Here is a 23,550-nt window from a genome sequence, read left to right as displayed (position 1 = left end):
GGCCTAGGACAACCCACATAAGCTTCTCTGGCTTCAGTTTCTTCATCTGTATGATGGAGACAATAGCACCTACAGAGTGAAAATTAAATGAGATAATAGAGACTGAAATTCCTAGCAAAGGGTCTAATGTACGGCAAGAGTACTTTAAAGGTTAGCCCCTATACCACCCTACTATCTTAGCAGCCAAAGGCTGTTCTTTTCCTTCCAATATTCTCCCTGGTGGTTCTGTCATCACCATTTAACAAGCTTAAACTGAAAATGTGTTCCAGGCACTGTGAGCAAAGAACTGGTGGTGCAAAGATAACTGGATTCAGTCCCTGTCCTTGAAGTTTCTAGTTTAATCATAAATGTTTGAGCCAACAGTGGTATGAAGTAAATTAACATGAGTAATATGTAATAGGAACACTGAGGGTGGAGCAGCTAATCCTGCCTGAGGGCCAGGAAAGGGTTCACTGAAGGACTGACCTTAAATCTAGGTCTAGAAGAATGAGTCATAATGCTTCCAGGTAAAAAAGGATACAAGGTTGTATCAAGTGAAAGTTAACAGTGCACACAAAAAGATGGAAGTAGAAGTAGTCTGGCACAGAGGGAACAATGTAGCAGAAAGAGGTGATGATGGGCTAAGGAGTTGAGCTTATAAACCATCAGGTCACAGAGGAGTTTCAACAGGGAACTCGGGCAGCAGTAGGGAAGATAAACCAGAGGAAGTACAGACCAGTGGCAGGTCCACCAATAAAAAAGGAGAGCCTGGTCTTCAGGGTGGGGACAAGGAAGAGAACAAGGATCCAGGAGACACTGAGGAGTAATCAATAGAGCACAAAAGACAGAAGAGTCCCATGCAACTCCAGTGTTCACAGTTTGGAAAGATGGGTAGATAATGATGCCATTAACAAAGATGGAGAAAAAAGAAGAGAATGGAGAATGGAGTATTCAATGTCCCCAACCAGGGAGCATCATTTCACTGGAATGTGATTTTTAAAAGCATCGATTTACATCAGTTACAAAAAAATTTACTGTGGGTGTACAATTAAATGTAAATCTCTTTCAATGCTTTTTATTGCCTAAAATATTCAGTAGACACTGCCTTTGATTACTAACAGACAAAAGTTATCAGTAAGGGAGAAATCAAAAATCCTCAATGTCATTCACTTAATCTATTTGACACAAACTAAATGTCAATGGGCATCCTCCAAAAATTCACGAAATGAGACAGACATGTAGACAGAAACTTATTATTCTGTTTTACACATTACTTGGACTCATAATACATAACAAATACCAAGGTCTTATGAATGCACCTTTCAACCGATTGGCCTACCTTTGCAGTCTTGTCAGCAGAGGTAGAAGAATACCTGGTTGCATCAGGAGAAATATCACAAGAAAGAACTGTATCCTGATGACAGACAAAGTCTTTTTCTATTCTTCCAGTAATAATATTCCATACCTTCAAAGAAAAACTCAGAAGTTGACAATTAAGAACATTTTGTCTTACTGAGCATAAACAGCCAGAAGACATCCTATAAACCAAGAGCTTTAGCACATTGGTTGTTCTGACCTCGTTAAGTGCCTTTTAGTACAAATGCTCATAAACACACAGCAGATAGATGACTGCAGTAGACAGAAAACAGGCATTTCTATTTTAGAAATTTAAAACTTTAAGTATTTACATATCAGCCACCTGCTTTTGGCTGTCATGATATAATCAATGCGATCAATATTAGAATACTTTTTTAAAAGAAATGTGTGCTTCAAATTACCTTCACTGTTCCATCAAACGACCAGGAAAGCAGTCTTGAATTTTTCAAGAGTCTAAAGTCTTTCACAGTTTCCTGATGGGCTTGCAGAAAGACATATTCCTCTGATTGCCAATTCCATACCTGAATATCAGAGAAATAAGTCTGCTATAACCCTTTCCCCATAATATCCCATTAGAGAGGTGGAGGTGTATCACTCGCTTGTCTAAAGTCTTTCATCCTCATGGCACTTCAGTAAAATAAAGAAGAGAACCAAATAAGAATACGGTATTCCCATTTTACAGACAGAGAAGAGAAAAGCTGGGGTTAATTAACTTGACTATGGGCAAAATAAAATATTTTTCCTCCTAAATAAAGTCTGTTTTCTTCAGTTGCTTGGAGAGCAGTTAATTATACCAGAAGATAGAGAAAAGTCACAATATGTTCATGAGCTCACCATCTGATTAAATTTTCCAAAGAAAATTATCCCAATTACATATTCACAGATTTCTAAACTTCACAAGTTAGGCCAAGTGTCCAGATTCTGGCTCCACTGAAGCTACTGAATCCTACTGGCCCTATTGCCTGGGAAGGTCAGATGACCAGAGCAGCTTCAAACCAGGTTGTGGAATTTCTGAGCTTCAGAGATCTTACCTAGCCCCTAATGCAATCCTCAAAATGACAAAAGTGATATAGTACATTATTTTTCACATGGCACTCCAGGAAGAACTCCTCAGATACAAGAGAAAGAGAAGAGATTGCAATGTTGGAGACAATGCGTTCAAAGTAGGCTTGAGAAATGAGCTGGAACTATGATTCACAAACTGAGAAGGGCACTTCAAACAAAGAGAATGAATGCTAGAGTTAAAGCACAGGAGCAGGAAAATGTGGTACCTGTAAAAGATTACAGGTACCTGTTCATAGTTCAATGTGACTGGAACAGGATACATAGAAAGAACAGTAGGGAAAAAAGTTTAGAAAGATATTCAAAGAAACAGCCCAGAGGGCCAGAGAGCCTGAAGCTAGACTTCTGAGCTGTGGGCAATCAGGGAGTCTCCCACGGAATTTTCTTCTATTTTTTAATATTAGGAATAAAAAGGTAATGAAAAAGCAGCCACCATCTCAGGTATGCACATTAGTAATATTCTGGATCTCCTTTTTGACTGGTAAAGGTTAAACAGTAGAAATGCCTTTAAGGCTTTTCTTACTGGGCTTAGGCAAAATTGTAAAAGAAATTCACCTCTCTTACCCCCTTTCTTTACTCCTCTGTCCTCCACATTTAGCAATCACCCTCCCAGCCCCACCGAGCCCTGGCTCTCAGATACCTCCATCTTTTCTGTCTGAGTGTTCATTCACAGAAGCAGGGTATCTTGTATGAGAACAAGGGACCTTAGAAGAGGAGCTGGAAGTGAGAGTAGTTCTAAAGAGGATGAAATGGGAATTTCAGTATTTTAAGAGCGCAATAAGATATGCTGAGGTAGGGGGAAGAAACAGAAGCTTTCTGGCTCCCCAAATCATATCAGGAAAAATGGCATCCTGTGTGACTAAACATAAAATACCCTGGACCGCTACCACTAGGAACCTTCTGGCTCCCTCCTCCTACTGTCTGGGCTTTACTGGACTAGAGGATCAGTGGCTGTTATTAACAGCTCTTCCAGGTTGACTGGCACTGCCATTCCCAGCTGTGTCTGATTCAATGTTCACTCCTCACTGAGGTTCTTACTGCTACCCTCCACACATCAAGAAGTCAGAGAGCCTTCCTGAGCAGATATAACAAAGAATTTGACAATCACTGAGGGGAAATGAAGACTAGCCTTAGCAGCTTTTGTTGCAGATGCTTTCTGATAAGGCAATGATGACAAGGATACCTTTTTTGTTGACCTCAAACATACTGTGCTAGTTGAATCACCTTATATAATAGCTAAACTTCCACCAGCATTATCAGTCACATGTATAAAGGTTAAGTTTGGGTATGTCTCTACAATTAGCTATAATTTTTGCAATGTATGCACACTGGAACTTTTTCAGCTATATAAATTTAAATTTTAAAAAATGCTAAAGAATCTTTTTATACTTCTAAGAATCAATATATTCTCATTCATTGGCTCAGGTGAACACAGCTACTACTTGGGCTTTATTTACATCAAGGTAAAAGATCAAAAACTACCAAAACAGGGCTTCCCTGGTGGCGCAGCGGTTGAGAATCTGCCTGCCAGTGCAGGGGACACGGGTTCAAGCCCTGGTCTGGGAAGATCCCACATGCCGTGGAACAACTAAGCCCATGAGCCACAACTACTGAGCCTGCGCGTCTGGAGCCTGTGCTCCTCAACAAGAGAGGCCGCGACAGTGAGAGGGCCGCGCACCGTGATGAAGAGTGGCCCGCGCTTGCCACAGCTAAGGAAAGCCCTCGCACAGAAACGAAGACCCAACACAGCCAAAAATAAATAAATAAAATTTTTAAGAAAAATTACCAAAACAGACCTCAACTTTCACAACTCTAGGTGCTATAATCAAGAGAGATGATTCTTCAAATTTTGGCAATAACTTTAATTGAGCTTGACAAATATTTACCAAACCCCTACTACATTCCAGGCACTGGGGATACAAAGATGATTAAAATAAACCTCTAAAATGGCAACTATGTGAGGGTTTTCAGATCTGTTAATTAACTTGATTGTGGTAATTATTTCACAATGTGTACATATATCAAATCATCACATTATGTGTCTTAAACATAATACAATTTTGCCAATTATACCTCAGTAAAGCTGCAGGGAAAAAAAACAAACCTCCAATTAATTATTTATTAAAACATTAAAAAACTATAAAACAAAAAACCAACCAGTCAATTCTTGGAAATACCTACCAAGAATTTTGTTGCATGAATGTACATGCATTAAAACATTTTAAATGTAAAAAGTATTCTGAGTAGAGCAGAAAAAGAGGATGAAACACAACTCATTTCTACAAATAATCTAACTTGGATCCTAAAAATATTCCTAGAAATTATTTCTCCCTCTGGCTGAGAATATCTGATCTTCAAGGAGGTCATAAAACCTGTGAATTTAGCTGTTGACAGAAAGACTATACTGTATACAATGTCTCAGCAGAATTTCATCAGATGTAGCTTAGTTTTACACATTTCAAAGCCATCTAGAGAGGAAGAAAGGTGAATATTACACTGAGTTTCAGAGCTAATACACTAGTACCATGGGAGCCTATAATAAGTAAGTTTCTGTACTAAAGGCAAATTTCATTCCAATCATATAGGACTCATAGAGACATAACGTAAAAAGATTCTTTCCAAAACAGTTTTTAACAGTGTAGTTAAACATTGCCACTGTAGGAAATATATACATATGTATAAAATAAGAGAATACATACTAACTCCTGTTTGAACATACGCATTTATCTCCTTCTCCTTCACTTCTAAAACCCCACTAAAATGACAAAGTCAAGAATGAGAAAGAAGGTAACAACAAAACATTGGAGGCTGTATCGCAGGAGAATGGTAACCAAGAAAACCGAATCTTAAAAGCATTAGAAAGACAAAAGCAACAAAACTGACACTACAGAACTCCCAAAATGCTCAGAAACTGAGGTCACAAAGTACATCCAGAGGTGGGAATGAGGGTGGGGCTAAAAAAACATGTATCAGGAGTTGTGGGAAGATGGCAGTGATGCAGGCATCTCCTTGAAGCCTCCATAAGAGTAGCAAAGCAACTAAAATAGCAAATCCAAAAATGCACAGACAATATCAACAAGACTAATATCAACAAGACTTAATATCAACATGTTAAGTGACACAGTATCCCCCCAAACCACAAGATACAAGTAAGTGGGGACAAACTGAGAGCCGCAAGACTTGCACAGTAACAGCATCTGTATGGGTAGAAGCAGAGGGAAGCATAATGAGCCTGACAAACCTAAAAACAGGAGAATCCCAAAAGAGCCAAGTACCATCCACTGAAAAGTGCAAAGAACCAAGAGGGAAAGCAGCAGAAACTGAGTGCAAGACTGACTGTACTGTGTGGCACAGTCTGGAAGGGCTAAAGCAGTCCAGACCCTATGAACTCTCAAAAATAACCAGGACAATCCTACAATGAGGAGACACTGTTGGGAATAGAATCTAAAGTAAGAAAAACAAGGATGGTGGCAGCAAAGGAAAGGGAAGGTCTCCATAAAAATGAGGGAAGGGGATAGAACAAAGGGATCTCATCAGAACAATGCCATATTTTTAACACTTCATGAAAACAACAGAACATGGAACTGCAGAGCTGTGAAGAAAGAAATGTTGTCCTTCCCAATCCCTTCAAAAAGTTCAGGAAAACTAATTTCCTGTAGAAAGAAAAGAATCACTATTGAATCCCAAACAATGTTATTATGAGAAAAAAAAAAGAATAAAGTGCTGAATAATATACTGCTAAAACAAACCAGAAAGAAGAATCTCTGGATTAAAGGACACCAGCACAACTGAGGGTAGGATAGCAATTTTGAGAACAGGGGGATCAGTGAAGGTTTACACACTAAACGCTGAGACATTATACGATCCACACCCCCCTTCCCGCTCTCTTCCCCCACTTAGCTCTAAGAACCTATCTGCCAGGTTTATAACCTCCAGGAGAAGACCAGAGATTCCTCTCTAGGAATCTGACAAGACCAAGACAAAGACCTAAAGACACTGACAACAAAGTTTCCCCATCCAGATCACCTTTCAGAGGAGGTCTCAGTCAATACACAGAGCTCCCAGTCAGCCTTTTAGTATCCATCTCTGGGTAATGAATGATCACCACACAGCTGAGGAAGGCCTTTAAAATAAGAGGCCAAAACATCCAAATAGAAAAAAAAAAAAAAAAAAAAATTGGAGGGAAGAGCAACTATGCAGGAAAATGAGATTTTGAGGGAAAAAATATATGTAATGTATATGACAAAATTTATACATTATTTATATACCCATCTATCCTCAGAGAAGTAAGATATTTCATCTATAAAACAAGAACACATGCTCTACAGAAAAATTAAACAAACATTAGAAAGGACTCTCCAGCATTAAAAATATAATGGTAGAAATGAAAAACTCAATGAAAGGGTTGGAAGATAAAACTGAGGAAAACTCCCAGAAAATAGAGTATGGTACAGAAAGATGAAACATAGAAAAAGAAAACTAGATGATCAGGAGATCCAATATCTGAATAAGGGATGTTACCAGAAAAAGGAAGCATATGGGGAGCATGGGGGGCGGGAGTGAATCAAAGAAATAATTCAAGTAAATTTCAGTGAATTGAAAAACATAAGTTTCCAAACTGAGAAGGGATAGTGAAAGTTAAAACAAGGGATGAAACAAACACACAAAGGCACATCATCATGAAATTTCAAAATTCTGGGGACAAAGAAAAGATCCTAAAATCTTCCAGAGAGAAAGATTAGGAATCAAAATGGCTTCAGACTTCTCAACATGAGCTTTGAAACTTGGAGAAAAAAAAAAAGAAAAACAATGTCTTCAAGGATTTAGGGTAAAATAATTTCCAACTATTACCAAAGGTAGACTTTTCCTAAATTGCACTAAGGCAGAAAAGGCATTCATAGTACACTTCATCTACTTAGTCATAACAATGACACTAATGACCTAAACAAACTTTTATTGTGGCTGTGTCTGGATGACAGGGATCGACAAAAGGGTGTGTGCATATGTTGGAGGTAGGACAGGTGGGAGGAGAAAAAGAGCTAAATTTTCACCTTAATAAGCAATTCAGTAGATAAACCCTCAAACCTAAAAAATCAAGAATTAGCACTACAAGCATGCAGTATAGGGTCATGAAGGTAAACAGCAAAAGAAACATCTAAAAGCTAAAAGTGGTGCTTTAAGAGAAAGAGAAATGGGGGAGTCTATTTTTTATAATGAGCCTTGTAATACTATGACTTTTAAAAGTATGTGCACTGGAACTTTGATAAATATAAAGTAAGTTTTAAAAGAACGTACATACACACAAGTGCTTCCTCACGGAGGGGTTGCAGCTGTGGCAGACGCAGCCCTGGGCAGCCCCTTCTCTGCCACCTCCTTCTCTTCCTGAGGGCTCCCCACTCCTCTCGCCCTCCGACGCTACCCAGATAACACTGAAGAAAACCTCTGTGCATAAATATTTCTCCATACTTGATTATTTTCTTAAGACAGGAATAAAAATGTTCAGTCAAAAGCCACATGGCTAACAGGGTCTTGGTGCTCCGGCCAGGTGTCAGGCCTGTGCCTCTGAGGTAGGAGAGCCAAGCTCAGGACATTGGTCCACCAGAGACCTCCCAGCTCCACGTAATATCAAACGGCAAAAGCTCTCCCAGAGATCTCCATCTCAATGCTAAGACCCAGATCCACTCAACGACCAGCAAGCTACAAAAAACTAGCAAGACAGGAACACAACCCCACCCATTATAAGAGAGGCTGCCTAAAACCATAATAAGGTCACAGACACCCCAAAACACACCACTGGATGCGGTCCTGCCCGCCAGAAAGACAAGATCCAGCCTCATCCAACAGAACACAGGCACCAGTCTCCTCCACCAGGAAGCCTACACAACCCAATGAACCAACCTTAGACACTGGGAACAGACACCAAAAACAACGAAAACTATGAACCTGCAGCCGGCGAAAAGGAGACCCCAAACATAGTAAGTTAAGCAAAATAAGAACACAGAGAAACACACAGCAGATGAAGAAGCAAGGTAAAAACCCACCAGACCAAACAAATGTAGAGGAAATAGGCAGTCTACCTGAAAAAGAATTCAGAGTAATGATAGTAAAGGTGATCCAAAATCTTGGAAATAGAAACAAGAAAATACAAGAAATGTTTAACAAGGACATAGAAGAACAAAAGAGCAAACAAGCAATGATGAACAGCACAGTAAATGAAATTAAAATTTCTCTAGAAGGAATCAATAGCAGAATAACTGAGGCAGGAGAACAGATAAGTGACCTGGAAGATAAAATAGTGGAAATAACTACCACAGAGCAGAATAAAGAAAAAAAATGAAAAGAATTGAGGACAGTCTCAGAGACCTCTGGGAAAACATTAAATGCACCAATATTTGAATTACAGGGGACCCAGAAGAAGAAGAGAAAAAGAAAGGGACTGAGAAAATATTTGAAGAGATTATAGTTGAAAACTTCCCTAATATGGGAAAGGAAATAATCAAGTCCAGGAAGCACAGACAGTCCCATACAGGATAAATCCAAGGAGAAACACGCCAAGACACATATTAATCAAACTATCAAAAATTAAATACAAAGAAAAAATATTAAAAACAGCAAGGGAAAACCAACAAATAACATACAAGGGAATCCCCATAAGGTTAACAGCTGATCTTTCAGCAGAGACTCTGCAAGCCAGAAGGGAGTGGCAGGACATATCTAAAGTGATGAAAGGGAAAAACCTACAACCAAGATTACTCTACCCAGGAAGGATCTCATTCAGATTCAACAGAGAAATTAAAACCTTTACAGACAAGCAAAAGCTAAGAGAATTCAGCACCACCAAACCAGCTTTACAACAAACGCTAAAGGAACCTCTCTAGGCAGGAAACTTAAGAGAAGGAAAAGACCTACAATAACAAACCCAAAACAATTAAGAAAATGGTAACAGGAACATACATATTGATAATTACCTTAAATATAAATGGATTAAATGCTCCAACCAAAAGACACAGACTGGCTGAATGGATACAAAAACAAGACCCGTATATATGCTGTCTACAAGAGACCCACTTCAGACCTACGGACACATACAGAGTGAAAGTGAGGGAAAAAGATATTCCATGCAAATGGAAATCAAAATAAAGCTGGAGTAGCAATTCTCATATTAGACAAAACAGACTTTAAAACAAAGACTATTAGAAGAGACAAAGAACAACACTACATAATGATCAAGGGATCAATCCAAGAAGAAGATATAACAATTGTAAATATTTATGCACCGAACATAGGAGCACCTCAGTACATACGGCAGATACTAACAGTCATAAAAGGGGAAATTGACAGTAACACAGTCATAGTAGGGGACTTTAACACCCCAATTTCACCAATGGACAGATCATTCAAAGTGAAAATAAATAAGGAAACACAAGCTTTAAATGATAAAATAAACAAGATGGACTTAACTGATATTTATAGGACATTCCATCCAAAAACAACAGAATACACTTTCTTCTCAAGTGCTCATGGAACATTCTCCGAGACAGATCATATCTTGGGTCACAAATCAAGCCTTGGTAAATTTAAGAAAATTGAAATTGTGTCAATGTCTTCTCCAACCACAACACTATGAGACTAGGTATCAATTACAGGAAAAAAACTGTAAGAAATACAAACACATGGAGGCTAAACAATACACTACTTAATAATCAAGAGATCACTGAAGAAATCAAAGAGGAAATCAAAAAATACCTAGCAACAAATGACAAAGAAAACACGATGACCCAAAACCTATGGGATGCAGCAAAAGCAGTTCTAAGAGGGAAGTTTAGAGCAATACAATCCTACCTCAAAAAACAAGAAATATCTCAAATAAACAACCTAACCTTACACCTAAAGCAATTCGAGAAAGAAGAACAAAAAAACCCCAAAGTTAGCAGAAGAAAAGAAATCATAAAGATCAGATCAGAAATAAATGAAAAAGGCAAGAAGGAAACAATAGCAAAGATCAATAAAACTCAAAGCTGGTTCTTTGAGAAGATACACAAAATTGATAAACCATTAGCCAGACTCATCAAGAAAAAAAGAGAGAAGACTCAAATCAACAGAATTAGAAATGAAAACGGAGAAGTAACAACGGACACTGTAGAAATACAAAGGATCATGAGAGATTACTACAAGGAACTATATGTCAATAGAATGGAAAACCTGGAAGAAATGGACAAATTCTTAGAAAAGCACAACCTTCTGAGACTGAAACAGGAAGAAATAGGAAATATAAACAGACCAGTCACAAACACTGAAATTGAAACTGTGATTAAAAATCTTCCAACAAACAAAAGCCAAGGACCAGATGGCTTCACAGGCGAATTCTATCAAAAATTTACAGAAGAGCTAACACCTAAACTTCTCAAACTCTTCCAAAATATAGTAGAGGGAGAAACGCTCCCAAACTCATTCTATGAGGCTACCATCACCCTGATACCAAAACCAGACAAAGATGTCATAAAAAAAGAAAACTACAGGCCAATGTCACTGATGAACATAGATGCAAAAATCCTCAACAAAATACTAGCACACAGAATCCAACAGCACATTAAAAGGATCATACACCATGATCAAGTGGGGTTTATCCCAGGAATACAAGGATTCTTCAATATATGCATATGAATCAATGTGATATACCATATTAACAAATTGAAGGAGAAAAACCATATGATCATCTCAATAGATGCAGAAAAAGCTTTTAACAAAATTCAACACCCATTTATGATAAAAACCCTCCAGAAAGTAGGCATAGAGGGAACCTACCTCAACATAATAAAGGTCATATATGACAAACCCACAGCCAACATCGTTCTCAATGGTGAAAAACTGAAACCACTTCCACTAAGATCAGGAACAAGACAAGGTTGTCCACTCTCACCACTATTATTCAACATAGTTTTGGAAGTTTTAGCCACAGCAATCAGAGAAGAAAAATAAATAAAAGGAATCCAAATCAGAAAGAAGAAGTAAAGCTGTCACTGTTTGCAGATGACATGATACTATACATAGAGAATCCTAAAGATGCTACCAGAAAACTACTAGAGCTAATCAATGAATTTGGTAAAGTTGCAGGATACAACATTAATGCACAGAAATCTCTTGCATTTCTATACACTAATGATGAAAAATCTGAAAGAGAAATTAAGGAAACACTCCCATTTACCGCTGCAACAAAAAGAATAAAATACCTAGGAATAAACCTACCAAAGGAGACAAAAGACTTGTATGCAGAAAACTGTAAGACACTGATGAAAGAAATTAAAGATGATACAAACAGATGGAGATATATACCATGTTCCTGGATTGGAAGAATCAATGTTGTGAAAATGACTATACTACCCAAAGCAATTTACAGATTCAATGCTATCCCTCTCAAACTACCAATGGCATTTTTCACAGAACTAGAACAAAAAATTTCACAATTTGTATGGAAACACAAAAGACCCCGAATAGCCAAAGCAATCTTGAGAAAGAAAAACAGAGCTGGAGGAATCAGGCTCCTGGACTTCAGACTATACTACAAAGCTACAGTAATCAAGACAGCATGGTACTGGCACGAAAACAGAAATATAGATCAACGGAACAGGATAGAAAGCCCAGAGATAAACCCACGCACATATGGTCACCTTATTTTTGATAAAGGAGGCAAGGATATACAATGGAGAAAAGATAGCCTCCTCAGTAAGTGGTGCTGGGAAAACTGGACAGATACATGTAAAAGAATGAAATTAGAACACTCTCTAACACCATACACAAAAATAAACTCAAAATGTATTAAAGATCTCAGTGTAAGGCCAGACACTATAAAACTCTTAGAGGAAAACATAGGCAGAACATTCTATGACATAAATCACAGCAAGATCCTTTTTGACCCACCTCCTAGAGAAAGGGAAATAAAAGCAAAAATAAACAAATGGGACCCAGTGAAACTTAAAAGCTTTTGCACAGCAAAGGAAACCATAACCAAGACGAAAAGACAACTCTCAGAATGGGAGAAAATATTTGCAAACGAAGCAACTGACAAAGGATTAATCTCCAAAATTTACAAGCAGCTCATGCAGCTCAATATCAAAAGAACAAACACCCAATCCAAAAATGGGCAGAAGACCTAAACAGACATTTCTCCAAAGAAGATATACAGATTGCCAGCAAACACATGAAAGGATGCTCAACATCATTAATCATTAGAGAAATGCAAATCAAAACTACAATGAGGTATCACCTCACACCGCTCAGAATGGCCATCATCAAAAAATCTACAAATAATAAATGCTGGAGAGGGTGTGGAGAAAAGGGAACCCTCTTGCACTGTTGGTGGGAATGTAAACTGATACAGCCTCTATGGAAAACAGTATGGAGGTTCTTTAAAAAACTAAAAATAGAACTACCATATGACCCAGCAATCCCACTACTGGGCATATACCCTGAAAAAATCCATAATTCAAAGAGTCATGTACCACAATGTTCATCGCAGCACTATTTACAATGGCCAGGACATGGAAGCAACCTAAATGTCCATCGACAGATGAATGGATAAAGAAGATATGGCACATATATACAATGGAATATTACTCAGCCATAAAAAGAAACCAAATTGAGTTATTTGTAGTGAGGTGGATGGACCTAGAATCTGTCATACAGAGTGAAGTAAGTCAGAAAGAGAAAAACAAATACCATATACTAACACATACATATGGAATCTAAAAAAAAAAATGGTTCTGAAGAACCTAGGGGCAGGACAGGAATAAAGACGCAGACGTAGAGGATGGACTTGAGGACACGGGGAGGGGGAAGGGTAAGCTGCAACGAAGTGAGAGAGTGGCATGGACTTACATATGCTACGAAATGTAAAATAGGTAGCTAGTGGGAAGCAGCCACATAGCACAGGGAGATCAGCTCGGTGCTTTGTGACCACCTAGAGGGCTGGGATAGGAAGAGTGGGAGGGAGACGCAAGACAGAGGAGATATGGGGATGTGTGTATATGTATAGCTGATTCACTTTGTTATAAAGCAGAAACTAACACACCACTGTAAAAGAATTATACCTCAATAAAGATGTTTAAAAAATTAAAAAATAAAAGAACATACAGTAGGCTTAAGGCCTCTAGATCCATAATCCTTCGTTATGGTAAACTATTCTTTTTTCACAGGATTTTATCCCTGTAGTAAACATCTTACTCTTAAAGAAAGAATGAAATTATTTCAATTAGATTTTACTACTGTAAAGTAAAACAGAAATAACATAAATGTGGCAAAAAGTATATTTATTGATTCAAATATGAAGGCAGGTGGGAGAATTCAAATGAATGCTTCATTTTCAAAATAAAGAATCTCCCACTAGAGGGTTCTGAGTCAAACTGCCTGCCTCACTCACAGAAAAATATGGGTTTCATTTACGCCCATGTGCATAATCTAAAGGGAAGCCCAAAATAACCTGATCTGAAAGTTTAAAATACATATCAGATTTGAGGCATAATCAAAGTGTCCCTTCATTAGAGTCAGCATTATGTATGTTAGAAGTTCAACCTCCCTCTCACCTGAAGAAGTTCAACCTCCCTCTCACCTGAATTGCAGAGTCATCAGAGCTTGAGATAAGAGTCTTTGCATCAGCTGTGAACTGGATGTGCCGTACAGTGTTCTTGTGCCCAGTCCTGGATTGGAAGATTCTGTTGTTTAGGATTTCTAAAATCTTCAAAGTAAAAAACCAGAGAAAATTAATACGAAGAAATTCAGCAACACCCAGGCATTACAACCCCAAAATATTAAATCGAAACTAGACTACAGAAGGGTATAGAATTTCCATCTCAGTGCTTTCAGTTTAACTAAAGATACACAAATGAACGGCACAAATACAGACATGCACATCTATGCACACACACACATACACACCCTAAAATAAAACATTCACTGGAATGACCAGATGGCAGTAGGAACCAGTGGTCCTTCTTGAGAATTCAACCACCCAATTCATCACACAAGTAGCAGTCTGAGCTCAGCCTCCAAAAAGAAAATGACATTTAAGATGGATGAGAAGGAAGAAAGAAAAAAATCCTGGATGAGAGACAAGGCAAGCTCTTTATTAAACAACACAGAGACAATGCAAGATAAAGGATGATGAGGGAGACAGGTAAAGGAAAAGAGCATACGAGCAGGCTGGGAGGCAGTACACTGAGGAGACTTGAAAGGGCTAAAGATTAATATGCCAAATACAGAGAATAAGAAAGTAGAAAAGAACTCAAAAAATAACAACTATGTCAAAAAGGCTTTCAAATAAACTCACACCAAAAAAAGTAAATATGTACTAAGTAAGCACTAGGGATGTAATGTACAACACGATAAATATAATTAACACTGCTGTATACTCTACATGAAAGTTACTGAGCGTAAATCCTAAGTGTTCTCATCAAAAGGAAAAATATTTTTCTGTTTCTTTGATTTTGTGTCTACATGAGATGGTGGATGTTCACTAAACTTACTATGATAACCATTTCATGATGTAAGTCAAATAATTATGCTGTATACCTCAAACTTATACAGTGCTGTATGTCAATTATATCTCAATAAAGCTGAAAGGTAAAAAAAACTCCTCTTTGTAGGGCAATATGGACTGGAGAACATTTGTGTAATTCCTTACGACAATGAATCCAAAGTAAAATAAATGTGGCCAGTGGCATAATTAATAAATTAAGAAACAATTCCAAAAAGCTCAAGTGAGAAAAGGAGTCAATATTCTTTTAAAAACTATTATGTAGCTACAGAAAATGTGCTTTTGTGATGAATTTCACTTGTGATGAAATCACTTTTTTCCAAAATGATTTTTATTATACTGTCTTTTTATCCTTACAAGCTGATTTTATTTTTATTTATTTGATCTTATTTGATAAATTAAGGATTTCAGGTGGTAAACTGGTGTACTTCTAATACCAAAAGTAGAACAGCGAGGACTGGTGAAATAGGTAAACATAAGGCACCTGCACTGATATTCCCGATGAACCTGATCAGAACCAACATGGAAACAACTTACACCCCTAAATGGCCAAGTTTCTAAGAAGAGAAAAAATGCTCTTTGCATAGTTAGCTAAATCTCTGAGAGTGTTTGATATATTTGGAGAACAGCAAGACAACTGGGCAGAGAATAAGGAACACAAAAAGACAAAAAGTATGAGAAAGAATAATAAAAGCAATATGAAAAATATACAACTAATAGGATTGTAAGATTATTTTTAATCTAACAGAGGAATGACTAATTATCATAGAAAGATTTATTTAGTATATAAGTCTACAATGCCAGGTGTATCATTAATTTTAAATAAAAACTATACTGCACAGAATGCCTCTGCAGAAGAGAACTGAATACCCGAATGGCTCCATCTTCGCCTCCAAATGCAAGGTACTGAAGATGTGGACTTAAGCAACAGCAACTCACTTGAGCTTCAGTCAGATACTCAATCTGACCTGTGTTTCCATTAAGGAGCTAATGAAAAATAAGTCACAATCAAGTATTAGACTGTAAGAGCAGTTTTTCTTCTTTAGAACAGAGACTTCAACTGAAAAAATTAAAATGAATACAACCAATGAGAGCTCCCGGGGGAACAACAAAACCCTATTCTATTCTCAGCAGCTGCATTTAGCACTTCACACTTTCGTTTCATTTCACTTTTGTGGTTCATATACATTTTCGTAAAATAAAACAAGCTTTAAAAGGTTTAAAAAGCAGCTGCTGTGCCCACCACCTGAGACACATCTGTCTGATTTGCAATCCCACAGCTAGCTCCACACTGTTTCCCATTTCTTCACAAAGCCCATTTTAATAGGGCTATCGTTTATTAAAATACACTTCCCTGATATTTTTCAAGGGGTTTGGTGAAACACGACTGAGACAGACATTACATAAAAAGACAAATTAAAATTAAAATGGGTTTTATATCCTCCAAATTACTCACCAAACAGTATAAATTAAGATTTTTTTCCGCTTTTTCTTTTGGGAGGAGGAGGCATTGGAGAACAACCCATTAGCACAATTTGGGTTGTAATGCATAGACTAAGAGTACCAAGTTTCATAACCTGTACCCAAACTAATGATTATTCTTTAAAATCCCACTAATAAAAATACCTTATCACTCAACTAAAACATGTGACCTGGGAAAATATTTCTCAATCTTAAATAAACTGTCAGATCTATCTCTCTAACTTCAATTACAACCTAAAAGTCTTGAATTATTTTTCAATACGAAATAAGCAGTCACCTTCATTTCACGTACAAAGATTATAGGGTCAATCAATCAAGATAGCTTTTCCTTTACAATATTTTACCCGGCATGTTCTGATCTATTAGACATTCAAAATGAAGACTGAATTACTAAAAGGTGATTATCTTCTTTCCCTCAAAAATCAATTTCCATACTTTTTTAAGTAGTGACTAAAAAATGTATGTTCACTTAAATGGAACTATTACTTGTCAGTTTAACTGTCCTCTAAACTCTCCCACAATCAATGACATAGAATAAAATACTTTTATAGTCAGATGACTTCTTGAAGTCTCAGTTATGACAACTATTAAAGAAAGGTTGCACAAATTTAATAAAGGTAATATAAGCATTGAACCTGACAAGAAAGCTGTAGTGGAAAAAACCCCCAAGTGGAAGAATCAGTCTGCTAAAAATCAGTAATGAGGAAATCACATTCAATTCCACATCCCAATTCATCCCAGAAATACAGGGCATTAGGAGCTCCTCATCGACACATTCAGGACAATAGTAAAACTTGTAAAATACAAAACAAGCCATATTTAGAGGAGTCTCACAGCTTGACTCTGACCCACACAGCAGACGAGAAGAAATTACCACACGCCATAGACAATTTATTCCCAGATCTCTGCTTCCTGAGTTTGGATTCCACCTTGACCCTATAAAGCAGCTTACAGATTTTTGAAAATGAGAAGGACCTTACAGGTGAAGAAAGTGAGTTTCAGAGAAGTGATGCTATTTACTCAACATCACAGAACTGGCTGATGATAAAGCTTGAACTTGTACCTTGGTCTCCTCAGTGAACAGTCACTATTCCCTCTACTACATCAAGCTGAGCTTTGCAGCTTTAGAACTTGTTAAGCTCCATCCTACCCTGTCAGTCTGTCTCAAGCTCTTGCTACATTTTACACCTTTCATGTGCGTGCTCCCTCTATTTCCCTCTCCTCTATTCCATTTCTCTCTTCACTCTAGTTCCATTCCATTATCTCATCTCATTCTCTCACATGTTCTTGCTCCCTGTCTTCCAGTTACTAACAGGAGAGGAATGAGGTAAAGCAAGGTATCACCTTGTTTAATTCTAAATACTAGCATATGTGAGCCTCAGCTCAAGACCCACATATTTATAAAACTGATACCTACTGATCATCTGTTAGATACTATACAATTACGCATGATCAAGTCCAAAAACAAACAAGAAAAATTTTGAATTGAGAGTTCAATCAAAACACTTTTTCCAACTATTTTCTAAAAAATACTCACTTGCAGACGTTTTATATCATCAACTGCAAGAACCATCACTTCATTTTCTTGAAACACAACATCTATTTCTTGCTTTAACGCTATAGCAGAGTTCTTACATACTTTCTTTGTCTCCCAGAGCTGAATGAGAAATTAAAATACTAAAGTAAGATAACTGCATTCTCTGAAATAATGCAAAGACAAGTCTTAGTGTTAACAACAATATACAATCATACTTCACTCTCCAAATGCCTATAATGCTAGAAAATTTTCAATTAGATTATAATTCAACAATAAAAATTTATTAATTACATAGTATAGGAAGAAGCAGTTATTATTAAGAGTAATGAATGCTAGAATCAAAATGCCTTAGTATGAATTCTAGTTCTACTGAAAGTTGTGACTTTGGGCAGATTACTTAACCTGGTGCTGCTCAAAGATAAGGACCTCCTGCTGTTTCTCACTGCTTGATACCAAGATAAGGAGCAAATCAGCTATATCACTAAACACACTGGTAACAGTATGCTTATGATACAGTTGATTTTTTTAAACAAGACTTTCTTGATGAAGGAAGCAATGCATTGATTTACATTCTGGCTCAACCTTATTGAGACCGGCACTTTAAACAGCACTGACTTAACCTTTCTGTGGCTGTTTCCTCAGCTGCAAAAAAGGATTGCTATGAGAAATAGCAAATTAACACAGGCACAGTACTTTGCCCAATGTCTGGCATACAGTAAATACTAAACAAATTTTAGCTAAACACAAATTTGTACAAAACACTGTATTAGATGCTACAGGGACAAACCAGGGTCTCCGGCCTCAAAGGGCTTATAATTTAAGATGTGTGAACAAGTCTGAGGGGCAGTGAAGCATTAGTGGTAAAGAGTTTTAAAATAACTCTGTGCTGGGAGATCAGCTGGGTGCTTTGTGACCACCTAGAGGGGTGGGATAGGGAGGGTGGGAGAGAGACACAAGAGGGAGGGGCTATGGGGATATATGTATACATATAGCTGATTCACTTTGTTATACAGCAGAAACTCACACACCACTGTAAAGCAACTATACTCCAATAAAGATGTTAAAAAAAAATAACTCTGTGCTTAAATTCAAGGCACAATTTGATAAGTACCATAAGAAAATGACACACAGTCACATAGCATTAAAGGAGAAAGACATTTCCCCAAATGGAATACTAGGAAAGACTTCACTGAAAGCTTGAGGGGACTTGTAGGGCTGTTAGGTTTTCGACAAGGAGAGATACAGAGAAGTAGGTTATTCCAAACATAAGAAAACACATAGGGCTCCCCTGGTGGCACAGTGGTTGGGAATCCGCCTGCCAATGCAGGGGACACGGGTTTGAGCCCTGGTCCAGGAGGATCCCACATGCCGCGGAGCGCTGAGCCTGCATTCCGGAGCCCGCAAGCCACAGCTCCTGAAGCCCAAGCACCTGGAGCCTGTGCTCTGCAACAAAAGAAGCCACCGCAATGAGAAGCCCGTGCACTGCAACGAAGAGCAGCCCCCGCTCACCACAACTAGAGAAAGCCCCTGCAGAGCAACAAAAACTCAACGCAGCCAAAAATAAATAAATAAAATAAATATTTTTTAAAAATACCTTTAAAAAAAAAAAGAAAATACATAAGCAAAAGTACAGAAGCAGGGAAGTACAGGGTGTTTGGGGAAATGTGAGCAATTCAGTGTAGGTTACTTGTAGGAATAAAACAGAAGACAGACTGGTACAGAATAGGCTGTACTGTAGAGAAGTTTAATGGCAGACTTTGGAGTACGTATTTGTTGGGTTGGCCAAAAGGTTCATTCAGTTTTTTCCGTAATATGGCTCTAGTAGCACTTAGTTGTCTTTAACTTCATTCGAAACAATTTTATTAGACTATATGTGACAACTGCCATATCAGCATGCATTTAAAAAAAAAGACTTATAAAATTGGTGAATTTTTGTGTAGCTATTTTAATATTGAAGATGGAAGAAAAAAGCAACATTTTGGGCATATTATGCTTTATCATTTCAAAAGGTAAAAACGCAACCAAGGGCTTCCCTGGTGGCGCAGTGGTTGAGAATCTACCTGCCAATGCAGGGGACACAGGTTCGAGCCCTTGTCCGGAAAGATCCCACATTCCGCGGAGCAACTAAGCCCATGCACCACAACTACTGAACCTGTGCTCTAGAGCCTGTGAGCCACAACTACTGAGCCCATGTGCTGCAACTACTGAAGACCACGTGCCTAGAGCCCACACTCCGCAACAAGAGAAGCCACCACAATGAGAAGCCCAAGCACCACAACGAAGAGTAGCTCCTGCTCACCGCAATTAGAGAAAGCCCGTGCACAGCAAGGAAGACCCAACACAGCCAAAAATAAATAAATAAATTTATTTTTAAAAAAAGAACGCAACCGAAACACAAAAGAAAAGATTTGTGCAGTGTATGGAGGAGGTGCTGTGACAGACCAAACATGTCAAAAATGGTTTGCGAAGTTTTGTGTTGGAGATTTCTTGCTGCATGATGCTCCACAGTCGGGTATACCAGTTGAAGTTCATAACGATCAAATCGAGATATTAATTGACAACAATCAACGTTATACCATGCGGGAGATAGCCGACATACTCAAAATATCCAAATCAAGCGCTGAAAATCACCTGCACCAGCTTGAATATGTTCACTGCTTTAATGTTTGGGTTCCACATAAGTGAAAAAAACCTTCTTGATCATATTTCCACATGCAATTCTCTACTGAAACGTTCCATTTGGGACGAAGTGAGAGAGTAGCATTGACATATATACACTACCAAATGTAAAATAGATAGCTAGTGGGAAGCAGCTGCATTGCACAGGGAGATCAGCTCTGTGCCTTGTGACCACCTAGAGCGGTGGAATAGGGAGGTTGGGAGGGAGACGCAAGAGGGAGGGGATATGGGGATATATGTATACGTATAGCTGATTCACTTGGTTACACAGCAGAAACTAACACAACATTGTAAAGCAATTATACTCCAATAAAGATGTTAATTAATTAATTAATAAAGCAAATTGTGACAGGCGATGAAAAGTGGATACTGTACAGTAACGTGAAACGGAAGAGATCGTGGGGCAAACGAAATGAACCGCCAACAACCACACCAAAGGCTGGTCTTCATCCAAAGAAGGTGATGTTGCATATATGGTGGGATTGGAAGGGAGTTCTCTATTATGAGCTCCTTCCGGAAAACCAAACGATTAATTCTAAGAATTACTGCTCCCAATTAGACCAAATCAAAGCAGCACTCAACGAAAAGCGTCCAGACTTAGTCAACAGAAAACGCATAATCTTCCATCAGGAAAATGCAGGACCACATGTTTCTTTGATGACCAGGCAAACACTGTTACAGCTTGGCTGGGAAGTTCTGATTCATCTGCGTATTCACCAGATGTTGCACCTTCGGATTTCCATTTACTTAGGTCTTTACAAAATTCTCTTAATGGAAAAAATTTCAATTCCCTGGAAGACTGTAAAAGGCACCTGGAACAATTCTCTGCTCAAAAAGATAAAAAGTTTTGGGAAGATGCAATTATGAAGTTGCCTGGAAAAATGGCAGAAGGTAGTGGAACGAAAGGGTGAATAAGTTGTTCAACAAAGTTCTTGATGAAAATGAAAAATATGTCTTATTTTTACTCAAAAACCAAAGGCACTTTTTGGCCAACCCAATACTTTGGTAGACAAGGGAGCTACTATCTGTTTTGAGCAAAAATGACATGACTGGGGGCTTCCCTGGCGGTCCAGGGGTTAAGACTCTACGCTTCCACTGCAGGGGGCATGGGTTCGATCCCTGGTTAGGGGACTAAGCTCCTGCAAGCCACTTGGCCAAAAAAAAAAAATTACATGACTGTATTGTACATGAGGAATATACCTTGCAAGCAGCATGTAAAAAACCAAGAAAGAAAAGACTTGTAGCAGAGACTAATGCAAGAAAGGCAACAGCTAATGAGCACCTAAACTTGAAATGGAAAAGTAGAAAGAAATGATAGAAAATGGAAAGGTATCAATAGAATCCATTAGAATTGGCAAGTAATTGGATTTGGGAATTCAAGGTAATGGAAAGAGTCAAAAGTTACTCTGAGGACTCAAATGTAATATATTTAAATTAACCAAAATACAGTTTAATCATTGGACTTCTCCAGCACCTGGACCATGGTAACACTCAATTAACATGTACTGAATGAATGAGACTGCTATAGTCCACATAATAGCTCTTTTCAAGGATAAATATGAAACCAGCAGTTTCCTGTTTTACTTCCCTCAATACTGCTGCCCATCAATTTCTTAACTAGGAGATTTAGCTTACCATCATTAAATGTCTAAAATGAAAATCTCAATATATCTCACCCTGATTGTCTGGTCATCAGAAGACGTCAAAAATGATGATCCATCAGGAGAAAACATCACACAATGGACCCAACTTAAATGTCCTCTACAATCAGCTACTTTTAAACATGAGTCCATATTCCACAACTACAGAATAAACACAACAAATAGGAAATCACATTCATAAGCATTTTGAATAGATCAAGAATATTAAAAATAGCAAGAATGATCCAGCAATTCCACTTCCATGAATATAGCCCAAAAATACACTAGCAAAAATACAAAATAATTTGTGTGGATTATTCACTGCATTGTTATTTTTAACAGCAAAAAACTGGAAACAACTCAAATGACCATCAATAGGGAACTAACTGAATAAACTGCATTAATCACAAAATGGGATAATATGCAATCTTAAGAAAGTAATGAGAAAAACACCCTGATAATGACTAGTCTCTGGGATATGTTGTTTACACCAAAAAAGCAAAGAATGGTATATACATTTCTGCAGAAGGGTATATATGTTTCTCTCTCTCTCTCTCTCTCTCTCTGTGTGTGTGTGTGTGTGTGTGTGTGTGTGTGTGTATATATATATATATATGCAAGCTATACTAAATGAGATAAAAAATGTGACTCTAGAGATGTGATATATATATAGATGGATATATAAGGCTATATATTATACATATAGATATCTGCTTATACATGCAAAAAGAAACATTAGGATGTTAAGACAAAAACGGTTACCTTCAGTAGGTAAAGTAGGAAGGGAGAGTGGCAGGGAAGGGATAGGGATGAAAGTCAGACTTCCCTGAATAAAATTTATTATAAAGCTTTGATTTGGAGTCATACAAACGTTTTATCCATTTTTTAAAAATCAATCTAAAAAAATAATAGGATGAACATAAGTGGTTTCCATATTTTACTTTCCACTGTCATCTAATCCTCATTTCAAATGACTGCAAAACCCTAAAACAAATGAATGTGCTAAGTGTACATGTATATACTTCTCCTGTTATTCATGCTTATTACAAATTGTCAATGTCTATCACTAGCCTGGCTGTATTTTGTCCTGAGTTCTGCTGCAAATTACTCAAATATATTCCAGTCTAATGAAGTACCATATGTGCCTGAGTTCCTCTCATTACATTCTGAATTACAGACCTACTTTATGATTTCAGAACTAGCATGGACAAAACAAGTACTTCATCACATGCCCAGTAGTTTTCAATCAGTGAGTTCTATGGTTA

The 23,550-nt window shown here is 37.7% G+C and overlaps 1 protein-coding gene across 10 annotated transcripts in view; it reads right to left on the bottom strand.

Moving 5' to 3' along the window:
• The window catches only part of APAF1 (apoptotic peptidase activating factor 1), a 131,336-nt gene that overhangs the window by 50,027 nt on the left and 57,759 nt on the right, over window positions 1-23,550 (bottom strand). For 8 of the 10 annotated variants that reach the window (XR_016394816.1, XR_016394817.1, XR_016394815.1 and 5 more), the window contains 6 exons: window positions 22,322-22,447; window positions 17,967-18,086; window positions 15,818-15,934; window positions 14,024-14,149; window positions 1,758-1,877; window positions 1,319-1,444 (listed from right to left, as the gene is read on the bottom strand). Coding sequence is in view for 6 of the 10 variants with exons in the window: in XM_089920008.1 (XP_089776134.1) it covers window positions 1,319-1,444; window positions 1,758-1,877; window positions 14,024-14,149; window positions 15,818-15,934; window positions 17,967-18,086; window positions 22,322-22,447 (735 nt within the window). In the remaining 4 variants the exon portion in view is untranslated. Of the gene's footprint in view, window positions 1-1,318; window positions 1,445-1,757; window positions 1,878-6,709; window positions 9,986-14,023; window positions 14,150-15,817; window positions 15,935-17,966; window positions 18,087-22,321; window positions 22,448-23,550 lie in introns of those variants that run through there. The other 2 variants (XM_089920009.1, XM_089920011.1) reach the window with 2 other exon arrangements.

This window comes from Delphinapterus leucas, chromosome 11, assembly GCF_059928025.1.
Source record: "Delphinapterus leucas isolate spDelLeu-1000000601 "Yukka" chromosome 11, BTC_Dleu_Yukka2, whole genome shotgun sequence".
In the NCBI taxonomy this organism is placed as follows: domain Eukaryota; kingdom Metazoa; phylum Chordata; class Mammalia; order Artiodactyla; family Monodontidae; genus Delphinapterus; species Delphinapterus leucas.
Note: the sequence above shows the minus strand (reverse complement) of the source record. Positions and strands in the feature narration are given on the sequence as shown.